This window comes from Equus quagga, chromosome 1 (genome assembly GCF_021613505.1).
Source record: "Equus quagga isolate Etosha38 chromosome 1, UCLA_HA_Equagga_1.0, whole genome shotgun sequence".
Taxonomy (NCBI): domain Eukaryota; kingdom Metazoa; phylum Chordata; class Mammalia; order Perissodactyla; family Equidae; genus Equus; species Equus quagga.
This window is the reverse complement of record NC_060267.1, coordinates 17,253,209-17,275,169: the sequence shown is the minus strand read 5'-3', so window position 1 is coordinate 17,275,169 and position 21,961 is coordinate 17,253,209. Positions and strand designations below refer to the sequence as shown.

At 38.8% G+C, this 21,961-nt stretch overlaps 1 protein-coding gene across 6 annotated transcripts in view; it reads right to left on the bottom strand.

Moving 5' to 3' along the window:
- TFCP2 (transcription factor CP2) overlaps positions 1 to 21,961 on the bottom strand; it is a 49,219-nt gene that overhangs the window by 15,897 nt on the left and 11,361 nt on the right. For 5 of the 6 annotated variants that reach the window (XM_046680388.1, XM_046680395.1, XM_046680405.1 and 2 more), the window contains 3 exons: positions 1,795 to 1,946; positions 1,190 to 1,266; positions 45 to 150 (listed from right to left, as the gene is read on the bottom strand). In XM_046680388.1, the coding sequence (XP_046536344.1) occupies positions 45 to 150; positions 1,190 to 1,266; positions 1,795 to 1,946 (335 nt within the window). The remainder of the gene's footprint in view (positions 1 to 44; positions 151 to 1,189; positions 1,267 to 1,794; positions 1,947 to 21,961) is intronic. The other variant, XM_046680428.1, reaches the window with a different exon arrangement.

Here is a 21,961-nt window from a genome sequence, read left to right as displayed (position 1 = left end):
CATAGTTACAGGCATTTCCTGGGCAACAGATTCTCTTAACACACCTATGTCAAGAATTCTGTCTCCAGGTCGGTTCCACCTCCAGCCCTCCAGCTGCTGATGTTCAGTGTACTGTAGCCGTCTGTCATGGAACACTACACGGAATATACTCTAAAAGCAAGCCACAAAATCAAATGATAACAAGAGCCCTTAAAAGTCAGTGCTGACAAAGGAAAACTAGCAGGGGTCACCTCCAATTGTTTTCTAGAATTATTATAATAATTATAATGTAACACTACATATACCTGTAATTATAAACCTATATAAATATAAAGTAAATAGAAATAAATATAACTATAATATTAAAATAAATTATAATAATTCTAAAATTATTTTTCTTAAGACCCGTTCACTCTAAAACCCATACCATACCAAGCTCTACTTCAGGGTAAATTTTGGAAGTGCTCAGACATAATCTTTATAGTTTACTGATACCTTATTTGAAACTTGGTTTACACATCAGTCCTAATGGTAGCCAGGCATAAAGGACTCCTATCGGAAGCATTACTACATACCTCTACCACTACCATGAATGCCCAGCTCAGTTCTTCAGATGTTTAGGAAAAACTCACCAAGTTCCCTGCTTGCTAACCCACCACACAACCTGTAAACACTGAGGGGAGGTTTAGGGGCTGTTTTCATCAACTTCCCTTTTGTTACTTTTACTCTGTGGAGCCGCCTATGAATATCCCTCTGACCACTTTTCACAGCTGCTGGCCAAACTCCTCTGTCCCAATTGTGCTGTGAAGTCTTAAAATCATTAATGTCGGTCTAAACTAAGAAAAGTGTTATTCATCGACAGTAGCTTCTGTTTTCATTGCTTCTAGACCAAGAATCCAAAGAGACACTGGAGCTTCTCTAAAGATCTCAAGGAGGTTATTTTATTCTACCCAAAAAGAACTTCACTGAGCCAGGAGACTACCTGGACATGAAGTGACAAGCCTTCTGTTTCTGCAGCTCTGAAAAATCCATGTGGAAAGGGCAGCACACTACAACCCCAAAGAAATAACCTATGAATTTACCACTCTGCCAGCAAATTGTGGCCAGTAAGAGACACCACCAAGCCCTTTATGGAAGCAAAGGAATATTATCTAAAAAGGGCCAGTAAAGAGATACTGTGCAGAAGAATGATTTATTCATTTTCTTTTACCTTCACCAATTTGCCATTAATTTCTGGAAGTTCTCCAAGTTTCCTATTGTCTAGCATTCGGATTTCATAAGACTGCCCTAGAAGAAAAAGTAATCACATATTACTTCTATCACCAATTAACTTTGCAAGATTCAGAAAGAATAAAATTCAGTTGGTTGAATATTCAAGAGTATAATATTATTAGTATTAGTAACAACAACTAATTTCATACATTTATATCATTTAATTGATACAGTTCTCTAAGGTGTCATCCGTCCGCTTTTAACTGAAACTTGAAGAATGTCAGTAACTTGTCTAACGCCACACAACTGGCAGACAATAGAGCTGGGCAGGGCAACACTTCTCAGACAGCAACCGACGCCCATTGACCCATGTCCAAAGAACACGGACCAGAAAGAGGGAGAGGGGAACTAAGAATGGGCAGACAGACAAAAGAGGCCAGTAACACATATCAAATATGACATTAAACTCAAATCTCTGAAGTAAAGGTTTGACTTCGACAGGTCACACTAGAAAGATGCACTTTTTACATATAAGTGTACCTAATAAAATATCATGGATCCAGCAGGTCTGCAATAATACTAACAAATAAGGATGCGTCTAACCTTGATTGAGATATGTCAGGGTTTCATCATGGAGTTTCACTGCTGGAGAGGTGGCAGCGCAAAGCACATATTGGAAAGGTAAGATTTTATTCTCATTATCAGGAGGCAAACTTGACTCTTCTTGCTTGAAAATGGGCAATGCAAGGACATCACTGAAATAAAAGAAACAAATGACTTATGTTAACATCTGACAATGGTGCAAGAGGAGACATTGTTGAAACAATTTAACAGCAATTTGCTTTGGAAAATCATAAATGTTACTAACTTTGGTGGAGTTTCATCTGAACCATTCAGTTCAGATTACCTGCTGTGATATCCCCCTGACCACAATAATGTGGGCAATAACAGATATTTACTGCTAAAAACACCTAAGTGCCCAAAGAGAAGGTTTCTAGGAACCGTAGACTGGGGTTCCTACAAGGGCTCTGAAAACCGTATGCAGAGTTCCAAAATGTCAATTTAAGACATTCAGTAATGTAGTCTGAGAAAAGCAGACTCAGAAAAGCACCACCCACAGTATCTTTATAACCACATCAGCTGATCTAAGGACTAAAACAAGTCAAAATTCCTAGAAGCTACATGAAAAGAACAAATCAAAGACAAGAATATATTTCAAGGTCATCATACATTCTGGGGAATACAACTAATCTTGAGATATTCCTACCAGCTACCTCCTCCAAGAAAAGCTTCTTATATCTGTATCAGTGTATCTAAACTTGCAAACCAAAGATACACATCCAATGAGTTTGAGTATGTTACTCATTCTGAAGTGCTAGTGGAAGAGTACAGTAGCCCCCCAACCCTTATCCATGGTTTCACTTTCTGTGGTTTCAGTTATCCAGCATAAACTGCAGTCCAAAAATATTACATGGAAAATTCCAGAAATAATTCATAAGTTTTCAATTGTGCACCATTCTGAGAAGCATGATGAAATCTTGCACTGTCCCACTCCATCCCACCCGGGAGGTGAATCATCTTTTTGTCTAGCATATGCACACTTTATAGCTACTCATCCTTTAATCATGTGGTAGCGATCTAGGTTATCAGATTGACTATCATGGAATTGCAGTGCTTGGGTTCAAGTAACCCTTATTTTAATTAATAATCCCCAAAGCGCAGGAGTAGTGATGCTGGCAATTCAGCTATGCGAAAGAGAAGCTGTTGTTAATCTCTTATGGTGTCTGATTTATAAATTAAACTTTATCACAGATATGTACATCAGATAAAAACATAGCATATATCGTGTTCAGTACCATCTGCAGTTTCAGGCATCCACTGGGGGTCTTGGAACACATCCCCCACGGATAAGAGGGGACTACTGTACTGCACCAGGTTAGAAGTCCCGGATTTCAGTCCCTAAAACTGAAGGCAAATCTTATGCAAGCTCTCTTGATTCTTCGTCCCCTTCATCTATAAAATGGGAACCATATTCGCTGTCAAGAGTAAATAAATATATGAGAAAATATTTTGGAAACCATACGGGCTAAAACAGATGTAAAGGATTACCAACAATTTTCCCTCGTAAACTCTAGCCATGGATTAGTGGGGACGAATATCCTGGGCCCTGGAGATGTACGGTCATGATCAGCATTCATCCCAGACAAAACTAAAGAGATCTTAAGAGATGTACCAAATTAAAGAGTATTTCCAATTATCTCAAGACATGCCACAAAATTCTCAAAATAAAATGTATTTTAATTTACTTTAAAGAGTATGTACATGCACTCACTAGAACAGCTAAAATTAAAAAGAATGACAACCCGAATGTTGGCAAGGACGTGGAGCAACCAGAACTCTCATACTTTGCCAGAAGGAATGTAAAATGATACAACCACTTTAGAAAAAGGGTTGGCAGTTTCTTATGAAAGTAATTATGCATCTGCCCTTTGATCCAGCAACTCCACTCATAGGTATTTATCCAAGAGAAATGAAAATGTAAGTTCACTCAAAGATATGTACATGAATGTTCATAGCATAAAAGCAAAAACTGGAAAGAGTCCAAACGTTCATAAGTAAGAGAATAGATGCACAAACTGTGGTAGATTTCATACCACGGAAAACTACTCGGCAAAACAAAGAAATGCAACAACATGGATGAATCTCACAGACATAATACTGAACAAAAGAAGCTAGACAAAAAGAACATATAATTCCACTTATATGATGTTCTAAAACTGGCAAAACTAAGGAGAAGAGCAGTTTCCTGGCAGGGTAGGGATTGACTTGGAAGGTATACAAATGAACTTTCTAGGGAGATAAAAACATTCTGCATTATGTTAGATGTGTGGGTTACATGGTCATAACTGTACATCTGAAATTTGTGCATTTCAATATACATAAACTTTACCTTAACAAAAAAGAAATTATTGAGTGGAGGATGGAAAATGGTATAAATGATAAGTGAGTAGCAGCATATTATAAATTTTAAAGCTGGGGGATGGGTACAAGGCAGTTCATTACACTATTCTGTTTATATATGTTTGAAATTTTCTATAATAAAAAGTTTTTAAAAAATAGAAAAAACATGTATAGGTCACAAAGTACTTCCAGGTACAAAAGAAAGTCAACACATAGATGAAATAAAATAAACAACTGAGATACCCCCAAAAAATTAGAGGTTAGGGATCTAGAGATTCTCGTCAACATTCCCCACACTCAAAATGAAATACACCCAAACCTTTACCTATAATTTAAAAATTATAATTATAATATAAAACAAAGAGACCAAAATCAATTTTACTTTCCATAGATGAAAGGCAATTATTAATATGCACCTATATCCCTCAGCAGGATCCAAACATTCTCCCCAACCTTAGATTATAGGGTCATTACATTCAGGCAAAAACAACCGTTGAGAGAAAAATCACTGCACTTGTGTGTATCTTAGAGACAACATTATAAATTCTTATTGGAAAACAAAATGAGCAGCAAATGTTCTGATTATTGACCTAATAATCCACATAGGAGTAATAAAAAATTAATGGCACGAATGCTAAAAAATAGAAAAGTGGGGGTCAGAGGAATAAAAGAAAGCAATTTCTTTCTGCTAATGTCTATATGTTACTAGTTGAATCCAGGTAGCCAAGATGCAAACTGGTTTCTATGAAACACAGGTTTCTTGAGCTAAAAAGTACTTCAAAGGCCAGAAAAACAAAGGGGGCTTTCCCCTTCCTTTGCCTGGAGGTGTCGTGTGCTTCGCTCATATGGGGTGGCGTTAAGAGTGGAAAAGGGGAGGCATCCTTCTTTCTGTCCATATTAATTTGTCAGGGGAGACACACTATTGTTCCCTTGAGATTATATGAAACTGTAGAAACATGGGTTTTTCTAGAGAAGTACTGTTTCAGCGCTTCCACTTCTCAAAATCAGGAAGCTACTGCCTCTCCCACAGCAAACAGTTTAGAAAATAAAGCAGAACACTACAAAACTTAAGAAACATGATGTTAGTCTTTGGGCGACTTTGCTGCCATATCATTCTCAAATACATCACATCTGATGATGTCTTGTAAGATCAGTGAAGATTACCAGGAATCAAGGCAAATCGGATTTTGCGACATGGCAACAGCTCAACCTTTACGAACACAGGGTTGTTTTTTTCTTCTCAAATGTCAGTGCCTACCAAGGTTAATATATAGCAACAGTCCCTAGTCTTCTCAATATAATGTGGCATTACACCGAACCCCTCATGACTAAGCAAAGGACTGTCATTTGAGGCTGGAATTCTAAAATTGATTCTAAAAGTCACCCCTAAAATTAACTCAAAACATTACAGCTAAACCAAACACACAAAACTATATTTTCTCATCTGAGATTTTAAGTCTAAAAACCGCAAAAATATTTGAATTACTCATGTTCTTGCAACACTGCACTTCTTTTACTCTGCTGTGGGAGCAAGAGTACCATTCAGACGCACATTCCTAGAGGTGGAGGCTAAAGGTCACTGGTAAATACAGTTCCAGGCCCCCTGCTTATACCGAAACAATAACAAACAAAGTCAGCAAGAAACAATTTTGCAGATACAGAAGTCTGCTCCTTCTCAGAGGTAAATTGAGTATAGATTAGGAAAACCCACTCTGGCGGACTCTAAGTAGTTGCTACCAATGTATAATTTAGCATTTTATTATATTCTCTGACTGCTTCATGTATGTAATTCATTCCAATGAAACATAAGCCATTTGAAGAAATAACTTCTCTTTTATGTGCTTAGTAAATATTCGTTGGTATAATTTATATTTTTGTTTGTTTGCATTCTCCAGAATACTCAACCCTAATACACTGCGATCATTTTGGAATTCTCAACATCTCATAGTATCTCTGATTAAATATAAGGATATAGAAATCTTACCTGTTAAAAAGATAAATCGAGTACATGTTAAAACTGTGCACTGCTAGGTGGAAATCCACACCTGAGAGTGGAAGCATAGCAGAAAGCATCAGAGTGGAAGTAACAGAGGAACAGAAGCAATATCAGGAGTGATCTTTCCTGTATGTAACTGGGATTCCCGAAGAGCTGCTTTCATGGTCCCCTAAGGCATAAATTACTCTTTTGAGATAAGGCAGCCTCTGAATGGTTTCTATGAATTTCCAACTACTGTTTAGCCTTCTCCTTTAGGCCTACCAGCTGTTGAATGCTCTCCTCTGGAGAGACCCTGGAGCATAGAGAGGGAGAGGTTTGATGAGCTCTCCCTGGAGTAAGAGAGGCAAGCAGACAGGTGTCCACAGAACCTAAGGAAATTAGAAACTAACTTGAGACAGTATGATGTCACGAACTTGTAACTTCCCTATTTATAATCCTCATTTAGACTCTATGATGATGAAAATAAAACATTTGCAACAAAACATGCCAATATCCCTATGTTAATTATAGCATAAAAGGGCAAGAACTGAAGAGACTATACCCTACTTTGAGGTCAACTTCAAAGAGAAAAAGTATCAGTAAATAACTGGTCATAACAACTTTAAAAAGGAGAGGAAAGTAGACTAATTTCCTTGGATTTGTGGGAAGGACAGAAGGGCAGATCAGGGAGGAAAGCTGGCAAGGAGAGATGGCCCGACAAGTTCTAACAGAAGCCAGTGAGATGTCCTGACTAATGAGTAATGGCACACTTAGCTTACTTTGTTGGTAGGAGCCCTCTGTCACAAAGTGATAAAAGATTTCTGTTACCTGAACATCTAGTGAAAAATCTCATTCAACTAAAAAGCAGCATATATAATAAAAAATTTGCCTTGCTACTTATTCTCTCACCCAGAAGGCAGAAGAAATGAGTGGAATTACAATTCTGAACCAAATTTGACCAAGAAGAAACTGAACAAAACCGAGGGAGTGGTGGGAGTCTCAAAAGAAAGCAAGCAAGCCAGACAGACAGGAAGAAGAACAGGGAACACAGCCAGACGTGACTCCTGGACTCTTAGAGAGCAGGCTTCAAAGAGTGAAGAAGATTTAGACCCATGCTCTAAGATGCTAAAAGGGAACACAGGATTGAGGTTCTCAAAAATGAAATTCTGCCAATCTCACATTATCTGAGACAGAAGGAAAAATGAGGGGAAGTATCTAGAGAGACTAGATGGAAAGTTTGCCAATCAACTCAGAATTAGAAGGACATGCACAAGATAAATATATATAAAAGGAAAGAAACTATTAAAAAAAAAAAAAAAGTGGCAATGGGGCTGGCCCAGTGGTATAGTGGTTAAGTTCACACAGTCTGCTTTGGTGGCCCAGGGTTCACTGGTTGGGATCCTGGGTGCAGACCTATGCACCGCTCATCAAGCCATGCCGAGGCAGGCACGCCACATATAAAAAATAGAAGATGGGCACAGATGTTAGCTCAGGGCCAATCTTCCTTAGCAAAAAGAGGAGGATTGGTAGCAGATGTTAGCTGAGGGCTAATCTACCTCAAAAAGAAAAAAATTAAAAAAAAAAGTGGCATCAATACCGTAAATAAGAAGCAAGCTTGAGCTGAAGCCCAGAATGTGCTGCGACTTGCAAAAAAGGTAAGGAAGGCGCAGGGCCACTCTTTGATGTAAATGCCACATTACTAATTAATATAAAGCAGAGACAGAAGAAAATCTCAATTTCTTTTTCCTCTATCTTTTCTGTAAAGAAAAACCATCTTGAAAGTAGAAAGAAAAGATCAAATATGGGAAAAGTAGATTAATGACCAAGATAAATAAGGAGACTATCAAAAAGTACCTGGATGAAATTATACGCCAGGAGAATTAAAGAATGAGCAGACGAAACACGAGTGACCCTCTGTAAACTCAGACAATCTCATGATTCTGATAACGCCAAACATCACATCAGCTTTTTAGGTCTGTAGCAGCAATTGTCAAAATGAGGAGAGAGTATATTCTCCATACCTTACATCAGAGGGATCTGACATGACGTCTAGGCAAGACTGTAGAACAGCTTAGTAAAAGAATAATTTATGAGTACTTAGGCAGACCATGAGGGATCACGAGGAGCCATAACTAAAGTAATTCATTTTCCTTTTTTCATGTGGTTTGATCAGGGAATGCTGTAAGCATAAATATTTCTGGATTTCAGCAATACATAAAACAAAGTCTCTCTTGATATCCCTGTTCAAGGTGAAAAGTATGAACTTTGTAATAGTTAAATGGCTTTACAGATAACTACACAACCATATCTAATGAGTGCAGATAAGTGTACAAGAAAGTTTAGTGTTATGCTGCAGGACCCCAGAGAAACTTGTTCTCTGCAACATCTTTTTTTTAATGACTTCGATGAGGACACTGAAGAGAATGATGATGAAATATGCAAATGATAGGAATCTGGGATGGGAAAGCAAATATCCTATATGATAGAATCTTTTTTTGGGGGTGGGGGTGAGGAAGATTGGCCTTGAGCTAATATCCATGCTAATCTTCCTCTACTTTATATGAGGGACACACCAGAGCATGGCTTGACGAGTGGTATGTAGGTCTGTGCCCAGGTTCTGAACCCATGAACCCCAGGCCACCAAAATGGAGTGTGCTAACTTAACTACTGTGTCACTGTGCCAGCCCCTAGAACCAACTTTTAAAGTAACTCTAATTGGCTGGAACAGGAGGCTAAATCTAACAGAACAAGACTTAATAAAGATAAATACAAAGTCATGCACTTAGAACTAAAAACAACAACAAAATGGCCCAACATATGCGAGAAAGACTAGGGTTTAAAAAAAAATCTATTTCAACAGTATGGAGATTCCTCAAAAAACTAAAAATAGAACTACCATACGATCCAGCCATCCCACTACTGGGTATTTATCCAAAGAGCCTGAAGTCAGCAATCCCAAAAGTCCTGTGCACCCCAATGTTTATTGCAGCACTGTTTACAATAGCCAAGACGTGGAAGCAACCTAAGTGCCCATCAACAGACGAATGGATAAAGAAGATGTGGTACATATATACAATGGAATACTACTCAGCTGCAAAACAGAACAAAATCATTCCATTTGCAATAACATGGATGGACCTTGAGAGAATTATGTTAAGTGAAATAAGCCAGCGAGAGAAAGATAATCTGTGTATGACTCCACTCATATGAGGAATTTAAAACCATGGACCAAGAACAGTTTAGTGGATACCAGGGGAAAGGTGGGGTGGGGGGTGGGCACAAAGGGTGAAGTGGTGCACCTACAACATGACTGACAAACATTAATGTACAATTGAAATTTCACAAGATTGTAACCTATCAATAACGCAATAAAAAAAAAATCTATTTCAATGAGACAAACAGTGTGATACAGCTGCCAAAAATGCTGACATCTGGTTTCATTAAAAACAAAGTCTGATGAGGGAAATGACGTTCTTCTCTATGCAAATCAGACTACATTTGAGTATAGTACTGTGCTTAGTTCTGAGTGAAGAAATCTAAAAAGAGGACTTTAAAAATGTAAGGAAAGAGATAAGAAGAAGTGAGGGGACCTAACATCATGTCATTTGAAGAGTAAGTGAAGAAGTGAGGACGTTTGTCTGAAACAAAGGAGTCTTATTTCATCTACTCTATAAAGAGATTAAATTATCAGTTCAGAGTTGAATGAGCTGGCCTCTTTTTTTTCTTTTATTTTCTTAAAGATTGGCCCTGAGCTAACATCTGTTGCCAATATTCCTTTTTTGTTTCTTCTCCCTAAAGCTCCCCCAGTACATAGCTGTATATTCTAGTTGTAGGTCCTTCTAATTGAGGTGGCCTCTTTAAAATATCCTCCAAATCAATTCTATTATTTTATTATTCTAAAAGGACTAAATGTTTTGAGCCTGTTCAGGTTTTAGAAGCTGCCTTGGGATAGGCCTAAGGATCTATGTATTGTTAGAAAACACCAATTGGTATATAGTGCCCTCTAGTAGACAGGAAATACCACTAGTTCACTGCTATTATAGTCCAAAGCATATTCTTCTACGGCATCTGCTATAGAGAGCAGCAGCCAAACGATAACTATAAAAGCCAGTATACTGGCTAGACCAACTGGCTTACAAACCTATCTATATATTTTGTAAAATTTTATTTCTACCTTATTTGCCATGACAAAATAAGGACTAGATATATCATAGCAAAAGCACAGATAACATCTAGGTATGCAAAACCTTCTACACACAAAATCCAAAAGACACATCATTGTAGTTTTTTCTAACACAGACAATTCCTTAAAATGATATTCCTGATTAAAGTCAAGACATAAAAAAGGTTTTCAATTCTTAGAGTCTACATCTTATCCATTTGGCCAAAGAGGATTCTAATGAACTATGCTCTCAAAATACACTTCTAAACTATGTATGAACTGCCTCGTAAGAGGAATACAAGTTTCCTGAAATATTGATAACAATTTTTAAGAAGAAAACTTCAATCATTCATTCAAACATTTACTGAGTACCTACTAGTGTCAGACACTATTCTCAGTACTAAAAACCATATATCAATTTTTTTAAATAAAGTAATTTTCTTTTCCTTCTTTCCTCATTTTTTTTTTTTTCCTTTGGTATTCCATGTTTCATCAGTAGTCAATAAATGGTACTTTCTAGTGTTTTGGGGTTTTTTTGTAAGATTGGCCCTGAGCTAACATCTGTTGCCAAGTTCCTCTTTTTGCCTGAGGAAGACTGTCGCTGAGCGAACACACGTGCCAATCTTCTCCTGTTTTATGTGGGATGCTGCCACAGTGTGGCTTGATGAGCGATACTAGGTCCATGCTCAGGATCCAAACCTGCAAACTCCTGGTTGCTGAAGCAGAGCGTGCAAACTTAACCACTATGTCACCCAACTGGCCCCTACTTTTTAGTTCTTACTAATGTTTTTAACCTAAAGTTTCATTAAGACATCATCTATTCCCCCATTCTGTACTCACTTCTCCCTAACCAACTTACAATTTACTAACTTCTTTTTCATTTATGTCTAACTTACAGCTAAATAGTTGTTAGACAGTTCCTACCTAACTGTTAACAGGGCAAATGCTGAAACAGAGCTTGGGGGAAAAAAAAGAAAAGAAAATCTAGATAATCCAAATGCAGCCTTAAGTTTCATATACCAGAAAAGTTGCATAAGATTTCATAACTAGGCTGCTAAATATCCCCTTCGTAGCTAATCTCCAAAGATGGCCTCTGATGATCCACATCTCCTGGTATTCACACTTTTATGTGGCCCTCCTTCCATCTTGAATCTGGGCTGGTAATTTGCTTTAACAAGACAAAGTGGAGGAAACAGCGGTGTGCCAGTTCTGGCCTAGGGATTAATCTTTAAGAAGGATTGTTAGCTTTCAAAACTTTTGTGTTGGGGAACTCTGAACTGGAGAGACCACATGGAGCAGCCACAAGGACAGGAAGAAGCCCTGAGCTACACGGAAAAAGAGAGAGGGATCCAGCCATCCCAGCGTCCCAGCAGGGCCCAGCATTAGACATGCGAGTGAGCCATCTTGAATGTTCCAGCCCAGGCCCCAGAAGACTGCAGCCTCAGCAGACACTACATGAAGCAGATCTGCACAGTCAATCCATAGATTCATGAGAAGTCATAAATTGTTGTTTCAAGCCACTACATTTTGTGGGTGATTTGTTAAGTAATAAGAATAGGCCGCTGTTCCAACGTTTCTAAAGCATTCTTTACAAAACTTCACAGCAGTGGCAAATATGTAAAGGAAGATATTAAATCATCCTTACTTTGAATAGCTCTGTTAAAAACAAACAAACACCTCACACACACAGAAAAAACAAAAGGGTACATTCCAAAAGTCACTGTATAGTATTTAAGGAAAAATAAACAAAGCACATAACCATCTGAGAAAACAGTATGACAACCCCACTCTATTTATATTACCTTTTAAAACAACAATTTAATGCTATAAAAACTACACTGCCAATTAACATACTTATTTTCACTCTCCAAGTAAAGAAACAGTAGTAAAGAATTTGAACAATATGGCCAGATCCAAAGAATAAGCAACTGGGTAAAACAAAAACACACACACAAAAATGTGTGAGAGAGAAAACAAATGTGCATAATCATAGTTTGGCCCCATGAAGGGAATGACAGGACAACCACCTCTTTCCTCCATCTTCTCACATGCTCTAGTCCTATGGCTTTCAAACATCCTTGAATACCACCCACATTGAGTCAGTCAGTTTTATATTAAGACCCAGGACACACATACACATTTGTGTGTCTACAGAACTGAAACAACTTTCACAAAATACTTATTAATTTTGGTATTTTCTATTGGACTTCATGTTTTAAAATGCTGACCGCAACCTGCGGTTTGACAAACACTGTTCTAGTCTTTCTCTTAGAACTTTGCAGTAAATTAAATCAAGTTTATTTACAGTATTCAAAAAACTAACACAACAAAAGACAAGTCTTCCAGATCAGACTGTGATTCAGCTACTTAAGAAGAGGGATAGATAATGAAACAAATACACAGAGAGTAAACACAGACGGTACTCAACAGAAAAGTGATTCTTCAGCTCATCCTTATTGGGTCCCTTTTGGCTCTCTCATTGTTAAACTCATACAGCACATAACTTTCCATTGCAAAGCAACAGAGAATGCTGTTAAATCTAATAGCCAACCTATTTGGACTGAAGACTGTCTTAAAAACTGCAATCCAAATCCTGCTTTTTAAGTCAGAAAATGCTTGGAAATAAAATAGTTTTCAAGCCATCTTCCACTGTACTTGTAGACTGCATTACTAAATTAAAGTCAGGTCTGTATGGAAGCCATATAAACACTAGTGGCTCTCAACCTTGGCTGCATATTAAGAATCACCTGGGGAGCTTTTAAAAATCCCTTCCAGGCCATATTCCATACCAATTAAATCAGAACTTGGGGGGAGCGGTTGGTGAGCTTAATTACTGACTGCTGTGTCTTAAGAAGCCAAGGCAATGCGTTTGATCTCTATGTCATCTAGGATGACCACGTTTCTATACCAAGACGTGATTTTACACAAGTACCCAGTGAGCCATCTTGAAACATTAGCACTAAAGGTAAGGCAGTTTGTTCAGATCTATGCATCTCTATCACCACTGCTGGGGAAAACACTCAGCTTGATACTGGATCAGTAAATCCCTTCAAAACCATTTTTTTTTTCATTTATTCAGCAAATAGTCTTTGAGCACCCACTATGTTCTGGGCCCTATTTTAGGTGGCAGGGATATAGGAATAAACAAGGAATAAACAAGTTATAAACAAGGTCCCCTTACAGAGCAGAGCATCATTGTCATCTAAATTTCTATGTCTGCACAGCAACAAATCATACTATTCTACAAACACCTATCGTTTTCCGATATTCCAATTCATTGTCCTTACAGTATTACTAATACTCAAGGAAGCATAAATGAGTTACTTAAGAATACATAATGAAAATAATGTAACTTGAAAGGGCCTAGAATGTTTCTTGTAGGTGTTTTATACAACCCTGCCCTAAGTAGCTTTACTCTACTCTCCTCCAACTTCAAACCTGGAACATGGACCATGGACTATTGAGTATGACGTCAAAACACAAGTGAGCAGCAGATAAACACACCATATCTGAATTTTATGCTGATGCTGCCCTTGATAGAGATATTGGTCATCTGACAGTCTTTCTTTAGGAATGCTGTTTCTAGAACTTTCCCCAAATCTCAATCCTGGGTTTAACGTTCTTGAATCACTTTAAGAAGTGCTTCTAGGTATTTGCTGTTGTTAGTGTCCTCGAGTCAATTTCAACTCCTAGTGGCCCTGTGCACAGCAGAGCTGAACCCTGTCCAGTCTTTCTGCACCATCCTCTCATCTTCTGGCACTGTATCAGACAGTGCTCAAAGCTTTGCTGCTATTCGTAGGGTTTTCAGGGCCAATTTTTTGGGAAGGGAGTGGTCAGGTCCTTCTTCCTAGTCTGTCTGAGTCTGGAAGCTCCACTAAAACCTGTCCACCATGGAGAACCCTGCTGGTATTTGAAATACCAATGGCATAGTTTTCAGCATCACAGCAACACACAGCCATCACAGTATGACAAGTGACAGACCGGGGCTGTGGTTCCCTGACTGGGGAAATGAACCTGAGCCACATCAGTGAGAGCCCCAAATATTAACTACAAGACCACCAGGGCTGGCTGCTTCCAGGTATAATCCGTTCTATTTCATCAGCACAGTTATGAGAGACCAAAGGTTTGAATAGTTGTCATTCATTATGTACATCTCAAAGTTACCAAAAAATGACACTAATTTCTTCCCCCCCCCAAGTCTTTGAATGTCCCTCATTTCTACTCTGCTGAATTATTTGCCAATTACTACTTATTTACTTCTATAGGCAATGCTTCTTATTTCCCTTTAGCTTAGAAAGTCACTAAAGACTTCTGATTTCAGATCTGTCTGCAAGCCTTACTTATTTTGGAAGCTGAAAAAGTATCTGACCAATGTCAGATGCAAATTTACTTCCAGAGAGCTTGTAAGATATTAAAAGTTTAATCAAAGAAATCTGAATCAGTAAAGCCCTACCTCAGGAGATTTACCAGATATAGGCCTGCTTTCTCAGTTTTTTTCCTTCATTACAGGATTAGCTCTTACCAGGCTACAAATCTCATTAAAACACTGCTAATTGAAAACATCACCTGTGGCATCATTAGTACCAGGCTCTTTTATTAAATTTCTGAAATCACTGACTCTTCCCATTTAGGTTATGAATGGCAACCTGCGACAATATTCATGGGTTATATATTCCAGGGAATCTGACAATTTTCATACAGAAAGTAGAACTCCCATTTCAATATTCAAAGTTCTGATACCTACCATCATAGTAAGACCTAAGTGGTAAAATAAAAACAGCGTTTTGTTTTTGTTTTCTGTGACTAAGGGAAACTACATTTAGCCCCTTATGGTGCTGAGCCTCAAAGCTTGTTTTAAGACCCCAAATGTCTACTAGTTCATCCTTTTTTTTGCAGTTAAGCTTCCCTCCCTCTTCACTGGCAAGCATCACTTACCACCTTCGGAGTTCTTCCGCCTTGCCCATTCCATCGCTGCTACCAAGCCTAGCTTCAAAAGCCGGCCATCTCCCTAGCCCCCATTCCTCCCTAGAGTGAGAGACAAGCAGACATTTTTCTCTTTTTTAAGGCTTTAACTGCTATCGACTTTTGGGAATATCCTAAAAGTACCAAAACACTAGTCCTATGAAATGGTGACAAGGCTTTAGCTCTTCTGCTCCTCTTTCGGACCACATCTTCGATGAAGGCCCTTTCTTCTAAAATGGCCAACATATTCCTTGGAGGCATCCCAACTAGGCTTGATGAGGTAATCAAAACAGGACTGTTATTTGCTCCCTTTCTTTTATGGATAGATAGAGAATTAATTTGCATTTCTAAGGATATGCAGAACAGAAGATACCCAGTTCACTAAGCTTCAATCCTCAGGAGTAACCAGCTTTTTATCATTATCCTCCAATCTGAAGCCAGAGGAACCTTCAAAAACGTAAATCTAAAATGTCACTACTCTGATTACAACACTCCAGCAGCTTCCTGACAAAATCATGATAAAGGGCTAGCTCCTCAACAGCCCTCCCAAGGCCCTTCGAAACTGGACCCAGTTTGCCCCTTAGTCTCATGTCTGGTATACTTCCCACCTCTCTTCTGTTTTCAAAAGTTCCAGCTTACAAACTGCAGCTCCTTTCCCTTGCTCTCCTCTACTCCCACTCAACTGCTACCACTGATTTTTTACACATAAATTTGCATTTAACCCACAAAATAATGCTGTGAGGTAGGAGGAAATGTCTCCCCCTCCTTGTTTGCCAGTTGAAGATACTGAGGCTCAAGTAATTTGAGATGTTAAATAATTTGCCCAAGGTTACACAGCTAGCAGATAGCCAGACAAATCCAAGTTTATTCATCCATTCATTCAGTAAATACTTTGTGCGCACTTAGGCGTCTGGCACTGTTTTTGACAGTGGGAAAACAATAAAACAAATTTTATCCAAGTTGTATCCTTCTTCTCTACTACTCAATGCCTAGATTAAGCAGAAACTGTTCAAAACATTCCTGCAGAAAAAAATGTAATTGAAAGCTCCTTTAAATGCTTCAAAGATATTTCTAGAGGTGGTACACTCCAACGCTTACACATGGCTATTTGTGCAATTCATCCTAATAGAATGATAGTATCAATCAATTGATTTCCAATAAAAGGACTCAAAGCTTTTGCAATGATTGATTCCCCTGCCCAGAAGTTGAATTTCCAGATTTCTGCCTGACTGGGTTTTTTTCATCATTCAGGTCTCTGCTAAATTGTCATGGCTACAGACATATGTTCCTGGTCACTCCACCTAAAATAGATCCTATATATTTTCATCATGGCATGTCTTTCTGAAATTTCCTTGTCTGTCTGTCTATCTATCTATCTATCTATCTACCTATCTACCTACCTACCTACCTACCTACTCCTCCTCCTCCCCCCATAAGAATGCAAATTCCAAGAGTAAAAGGACCTCATTTGTCTTTTTACCCTAGTACAATAAAGCCTGGCCATAGTAAGTACTCAATAAATACTGTTCAAATAAATGATTAAAATAATAATAATAATATGCCCACTAGAAGAATCTAGGTCTTTATAATTAGGCTATTCAGCAAACATGATTGGGTTACACTTGCAGATGAATAGTGCAGAAAAGGCTGCTATCATTTATCATCAAATCTGTCTTGAGCACTTGGCTACCTACAACCCCTGTGGAGAGCTCCTCATATTTCCATGTTACTTGCAATTGCCTCTCCACAAACAATTTAACCAATTAAATCTCTCATACAACATTTTTAAGTATCTTTCACTACCAAACCTACAAACCTATCTGCCCTTGAAACTGTCTTCTCTTTTGACCTGATACAATAAAGACAAAGTTCCTCCTCCCAGAAAAGGCTGATCCTTTCCCATGGACTTGGAATCTGTCCGTTCTCAGTTCCCAAGAACTTTATTCCCTTGATTGTCCCAACGCACATGCCATCTATCTCCCTCTTCCCACATCCCCCTTCAACTACTGTTACACTCCTCTGTAACTTTCATAACTAAAAGTCTCTACATATACAGAGTTTCCACCTCCTCATCTCTCTCTGATTCATTCCTCAAACCATGGCAACCAAGCTTTCACTCCACCACTCCATGGAAAATGCTTGTCATGGTCACCAATGACTTCCATGTAGCCAAACTCAACAGTGACTTCTCAGGGCTCATCTTACTTCAACTCTCAGCAGCATTCAACACAGCTGTAAACTCTACATTCGCTAAGCACGCTCCTCTCTGGCCTCCTGAATACCCCTTTCCTGATTTTCTTCCTACCTTACCAGCAGCATCTCCTCAACTCCCTTGTGGCAACCCCTCTTCCTCTATAAAACCTCAGGACTTTTGGCTCTTCTCTTTCTACATTCCCAGACGCTCTCATTAATTCCCATACATTTAAATATCACCTTATTCTGATGATGCTCAAACATATCCACTAGGTCCAGAGTTCTATTTTGAACTCCAGATTTGCACATTTAAATACCCACCTAACACTGCCTCTTTGATGTCTCTCAGGGATATCAAATGGACCAGATCCAAAAGAGAACTCTTGATCTTCCTCCACACCTGCCCAGCCTACCTCCCCTCATGTCTTCTACTCTTCTATTGGATGGCGACACGAGCCAGCAAAATGCTCAAATTACAACCCTGGGAGGCATCTGAGATTGATACTTTTCTCTTATCCTCATGTCAACTAACAAGCCCTATGAATTTTTAACTACAAAATACATCTTGAGTTCATCTTCTCTTCAGTAGAGCACAGGAATTAACAGGGAAGGCTCTGGAGTTAGACTGCTAGAATTTAAATCACAGCAATAATAGCTAGCATTTATTGAGCATTTACTGTTTGCCTGACACTCTCCTAATCATTTTACATATATTAACTCATTGAATATTCATAACCATCTTATGAGGTGACTACTATTATTATTATCTCTTTTAAATTAATGAAAGAGAGGTTAAGCAATGTGCCCAGTTCTGATGGCGCCAGCATTCAAGCTCCTAAATCTGGTTCCAGAGCTCACTTATGCTAGGCTGCCTCTTGGAAAAAGGAGACTAAAAATAGGGAGATCAGTTCAAAGCTAACGCAACAGTCCATGTACGAAAAAACGAAAATCTGAATCAGCAATGAAAGTACAGATACAGAGGGTCAAATTCAAGAAATATTCAGCTAAGACCTAACTAGAAAGTTACATCATGGTTCAAGGATCGAAAGACTGAATATCATAAAGATGTCACTTTTTCCCAAATTGATCTACAGATTCAATTCCAATCACTATCCCAACAGATTGAACTTGACAAGCTGATTCTAAAATTCCTATCAATGAGCAAAGCCAAGAACAGTCAAGGTACTCCTGAAGAAGAACAAGAGATTTACTCTGCCAGATAGCAAGAATTACTTCAAGCTTTAGTAATTAGGACAGCATGATATTGACTTGGACAGACAAATTAACCTATATAACAGAATATAGAACCCATAAACCGACCTCACACTTACAGAAATTTGATTTATGACAGAGCTGGTATTGCTGACCAGGGAAGAAAGGATGAACTTTTCAATAAGTAGTGTTGGGAAATTTGGATATCTATAGGAAAAAAAATGGAATTGGATCCTTACCAACACCCAATACAAAAATCAATTTTTAAAAAAGTCAATTCTAGGGCTGGCCCAGTGTCTGAGTGGTTAAGTTCGCGCGCTCCGCTGCAGGCGGCCCAGTGTTTCGTTGGTTCGAATCCTGGGCGTGGACATGGCACTGCTCATCAAACCATGCTGAGGCAGTGTCCCACATGCCACAACTAGGACCCACAACGAAGAATATACAACTATGTACCGGGGGGCTTTGGGGAGAAAAAAGAAAAAATAAAAAATCTTTTAAAAAAAAGTCAATTCTAAGTGGACTAAAGACTTAAGTATGAAAAACAAAAACGTAAAACCCTTAGAAGACAATATAGGAGACAACATAGGAGAATTACTCTATGGCATTAGAGAAGGAAGAATTTCTTAGACAAGACACAAAAATCATACCTATAAAGGAAAAGATTGATAAATTATAATACACTAAATTAAGAACTTTGGAACCAAAGACATGTAGCTAAACTCATGTAGCCAAAGACACATAAAGTGATACGACAAGTCATACACTGGGAGAAGATATGGACTACACACATAACTCACAAAAGATGAGTATCCAAAATATATTTAAAATTCCTATAAGTTAATATGAAAAAGACCCCCCCACACAAAAAAACTTGAATATTTACAAAAACATGAATGGTTAATAAACACATGAAAAGGTGCTCAGTCTCATAAGAAATCAGGAAAATGCAAATTAAAACCACAATAAAACCCACATCCACTAGATTGACAAAAATCAAAACAATGACTAAAGAAAGTATTGGCTAGAATGAAGAACAACCAAAACACTTAAACTCCAAGGTAATCAGGAAAAACAAGTTAGCATTATCTTGTATGAAGATGCACAAACTCCATAATCCAGCAATTCCATTATTCCCACAATCCCTCTGCCTGGAATATCTTCTCTCTCATTCTTCACATGGCCAAATCCTGCTCTTCTTTCAGAGACCACCCTCAGGAGGTAGAAGTAGTCTTTCCATGTTCTGAACTCCGACAGCACTTTATCTGTAAGTGTTCTGGGCATATCATTTTCTAGTCTGCATCATACCTTTTCATATACATACCAGTCTTTACTTGCTTACAGTTTGGTAGAGAAGATGAGGACAAGAACCTCTGTGATTTATCTTTTAATCACTATAGCACTAGACATAGCGCCTGCATATGGGAGCATATGGAAAAGACTCAAAGCTACAGAATCAAGCTGTAGAAAACCTAGCATGTAGTTGGCACTCAAATATTTGTTGAATGAATGAATAAAAATCTGCTTAGTGACTGAGTGAATCAACCAGGACTTGTGCATTCAAAACATGAACCAGTGGTAAAAGGAAAATCAGAACACCAATTTGTGTATCCAAAGTCCCAAATGTGTATCCAAAGTCCCAAATTAATTTTTCTCCCAGATTCTAGCCCGATGACACACAGTGAGAGTCAACTATCCCTACAAATGGAAGGTACTGCGAACAAGGCAGATAAAGAACGAGGGCATGGGGGCCAGCCCAGTGGTGCAGCGGTTAAGTTCGCACGTTCTGCCTCGGTGGCCCAGGGTTCGCTGGTCCGGATCCCGGGTGCAGCTATGGCGCCACTTGGCAAGCCATGCTGTGGCAGGCATCCCACATATAAGGTAGTGGAAGATGGGCATGGATGTTAGCTCAGGGCCAGTTTTCCTCAGCAAAAAGAGGAGGATTGGCAGCAGATGTCAGCTCAGGGCTAATCTTCCTCAAAAAAAAAAGCACAGAATGAGGGCAGGCTAGGAAGAGGTGGAAAACGGAAAGAGAAGGTAACAAAGAAGGAAAAGGAAGGCAGGGAAACATTGCTAGACTGTAGGTCATCTTCCCTAAGAATTATAAGAGGGCAAGAAAACTGTAAGAAAGCAAAGAAAAATCTACAAACCTTCAGTAAAAAGACAATGAATCACAGGACAACTTATTATTATGCAGTATTTCAGTCATCTAAAGAGGTAAAAATGTGTAAAAAATACCTGTGTACACTCCACTGAGCTTAAGAAATAGAGCACGAACAGGTGAATCCCCCTTTATCCTTTATCCTTCCCCAGTTATATCTCCCTCCAACTCTCAGAAGCAACAGTATCCTCAATTTGAAGTTAAACATTCCTACATATTTCCTGATATTTTTACAGCAGTGCCATCTTTTTTCTTTTTCTTTTTTTGGTGAGGAAGATTGGCCCTGAGCTAACAGCTGTTGCCAACCTTTCTCTTTTAGCTTGAGGAAGATTGTTGCTGAGCTAACATCTGAACCAATCTTCCTCTATTTTGTATGTGGGATGCCATCACAGCGTGGCTTGATGAGTAGTGTGTAGGTCTGTGCCCCAGATCCAAACTCGTGAACCCTGGGCTGCTGAAGTGAAGTGTGCAAACTTAACCACTACACCACTAGGCTGCCCTACGGCAGCACCATCTTTTAAAAGTAGCAAACTTTTAAACTTTGTGGCAAAGGGAGGAATACACTGTCCATCACAAGAGACTCAGAACTAAAGGGAAAGTAGAGGAACAGTCAGTAAAAACTGACCAACTCTAAGACAAAAAAAGAGATGAAGATGTGGAAGACGGCTAGGTGATAGCTGAAGTGGAAAAGTGAAGGAAAACAGTACTGAAAAAGAAGCACGGGAAAAAAGAAACAACAAAAACCAGTTCTGATGAAGAGACATAGTTGCCTCAGAAACTACTATACTACTTGCCTTTGAAACAAAATACAGTGAGAGTGAGCTCAGTTCGTTCACTCAACAATCAGCACAAACTATTTGTTAGGCACTGTTCTAAGGCACTAGGGAGACAGCGAGAACAAAACAAAGTCCTGCATCCATGGAGCACTGATTCTAGTTGGCGAAAGAGGCAAATAAGCGACTAACATATCAGATATTGGGACAAGAGAAAGCAGAGCAGAGAAGGCCGAGTGCTGGTGAGGAAAAGAGGCACTTGCTACTTTATGTGAAGGTGGTGAGAGGAGGCCTCTGTGAGAAAGTGACATTTGAGCAGCAACCTAAAGCAAGTGAGGGATGGAGAAGACTATTTTAGGAAGAGCAACAGCAAA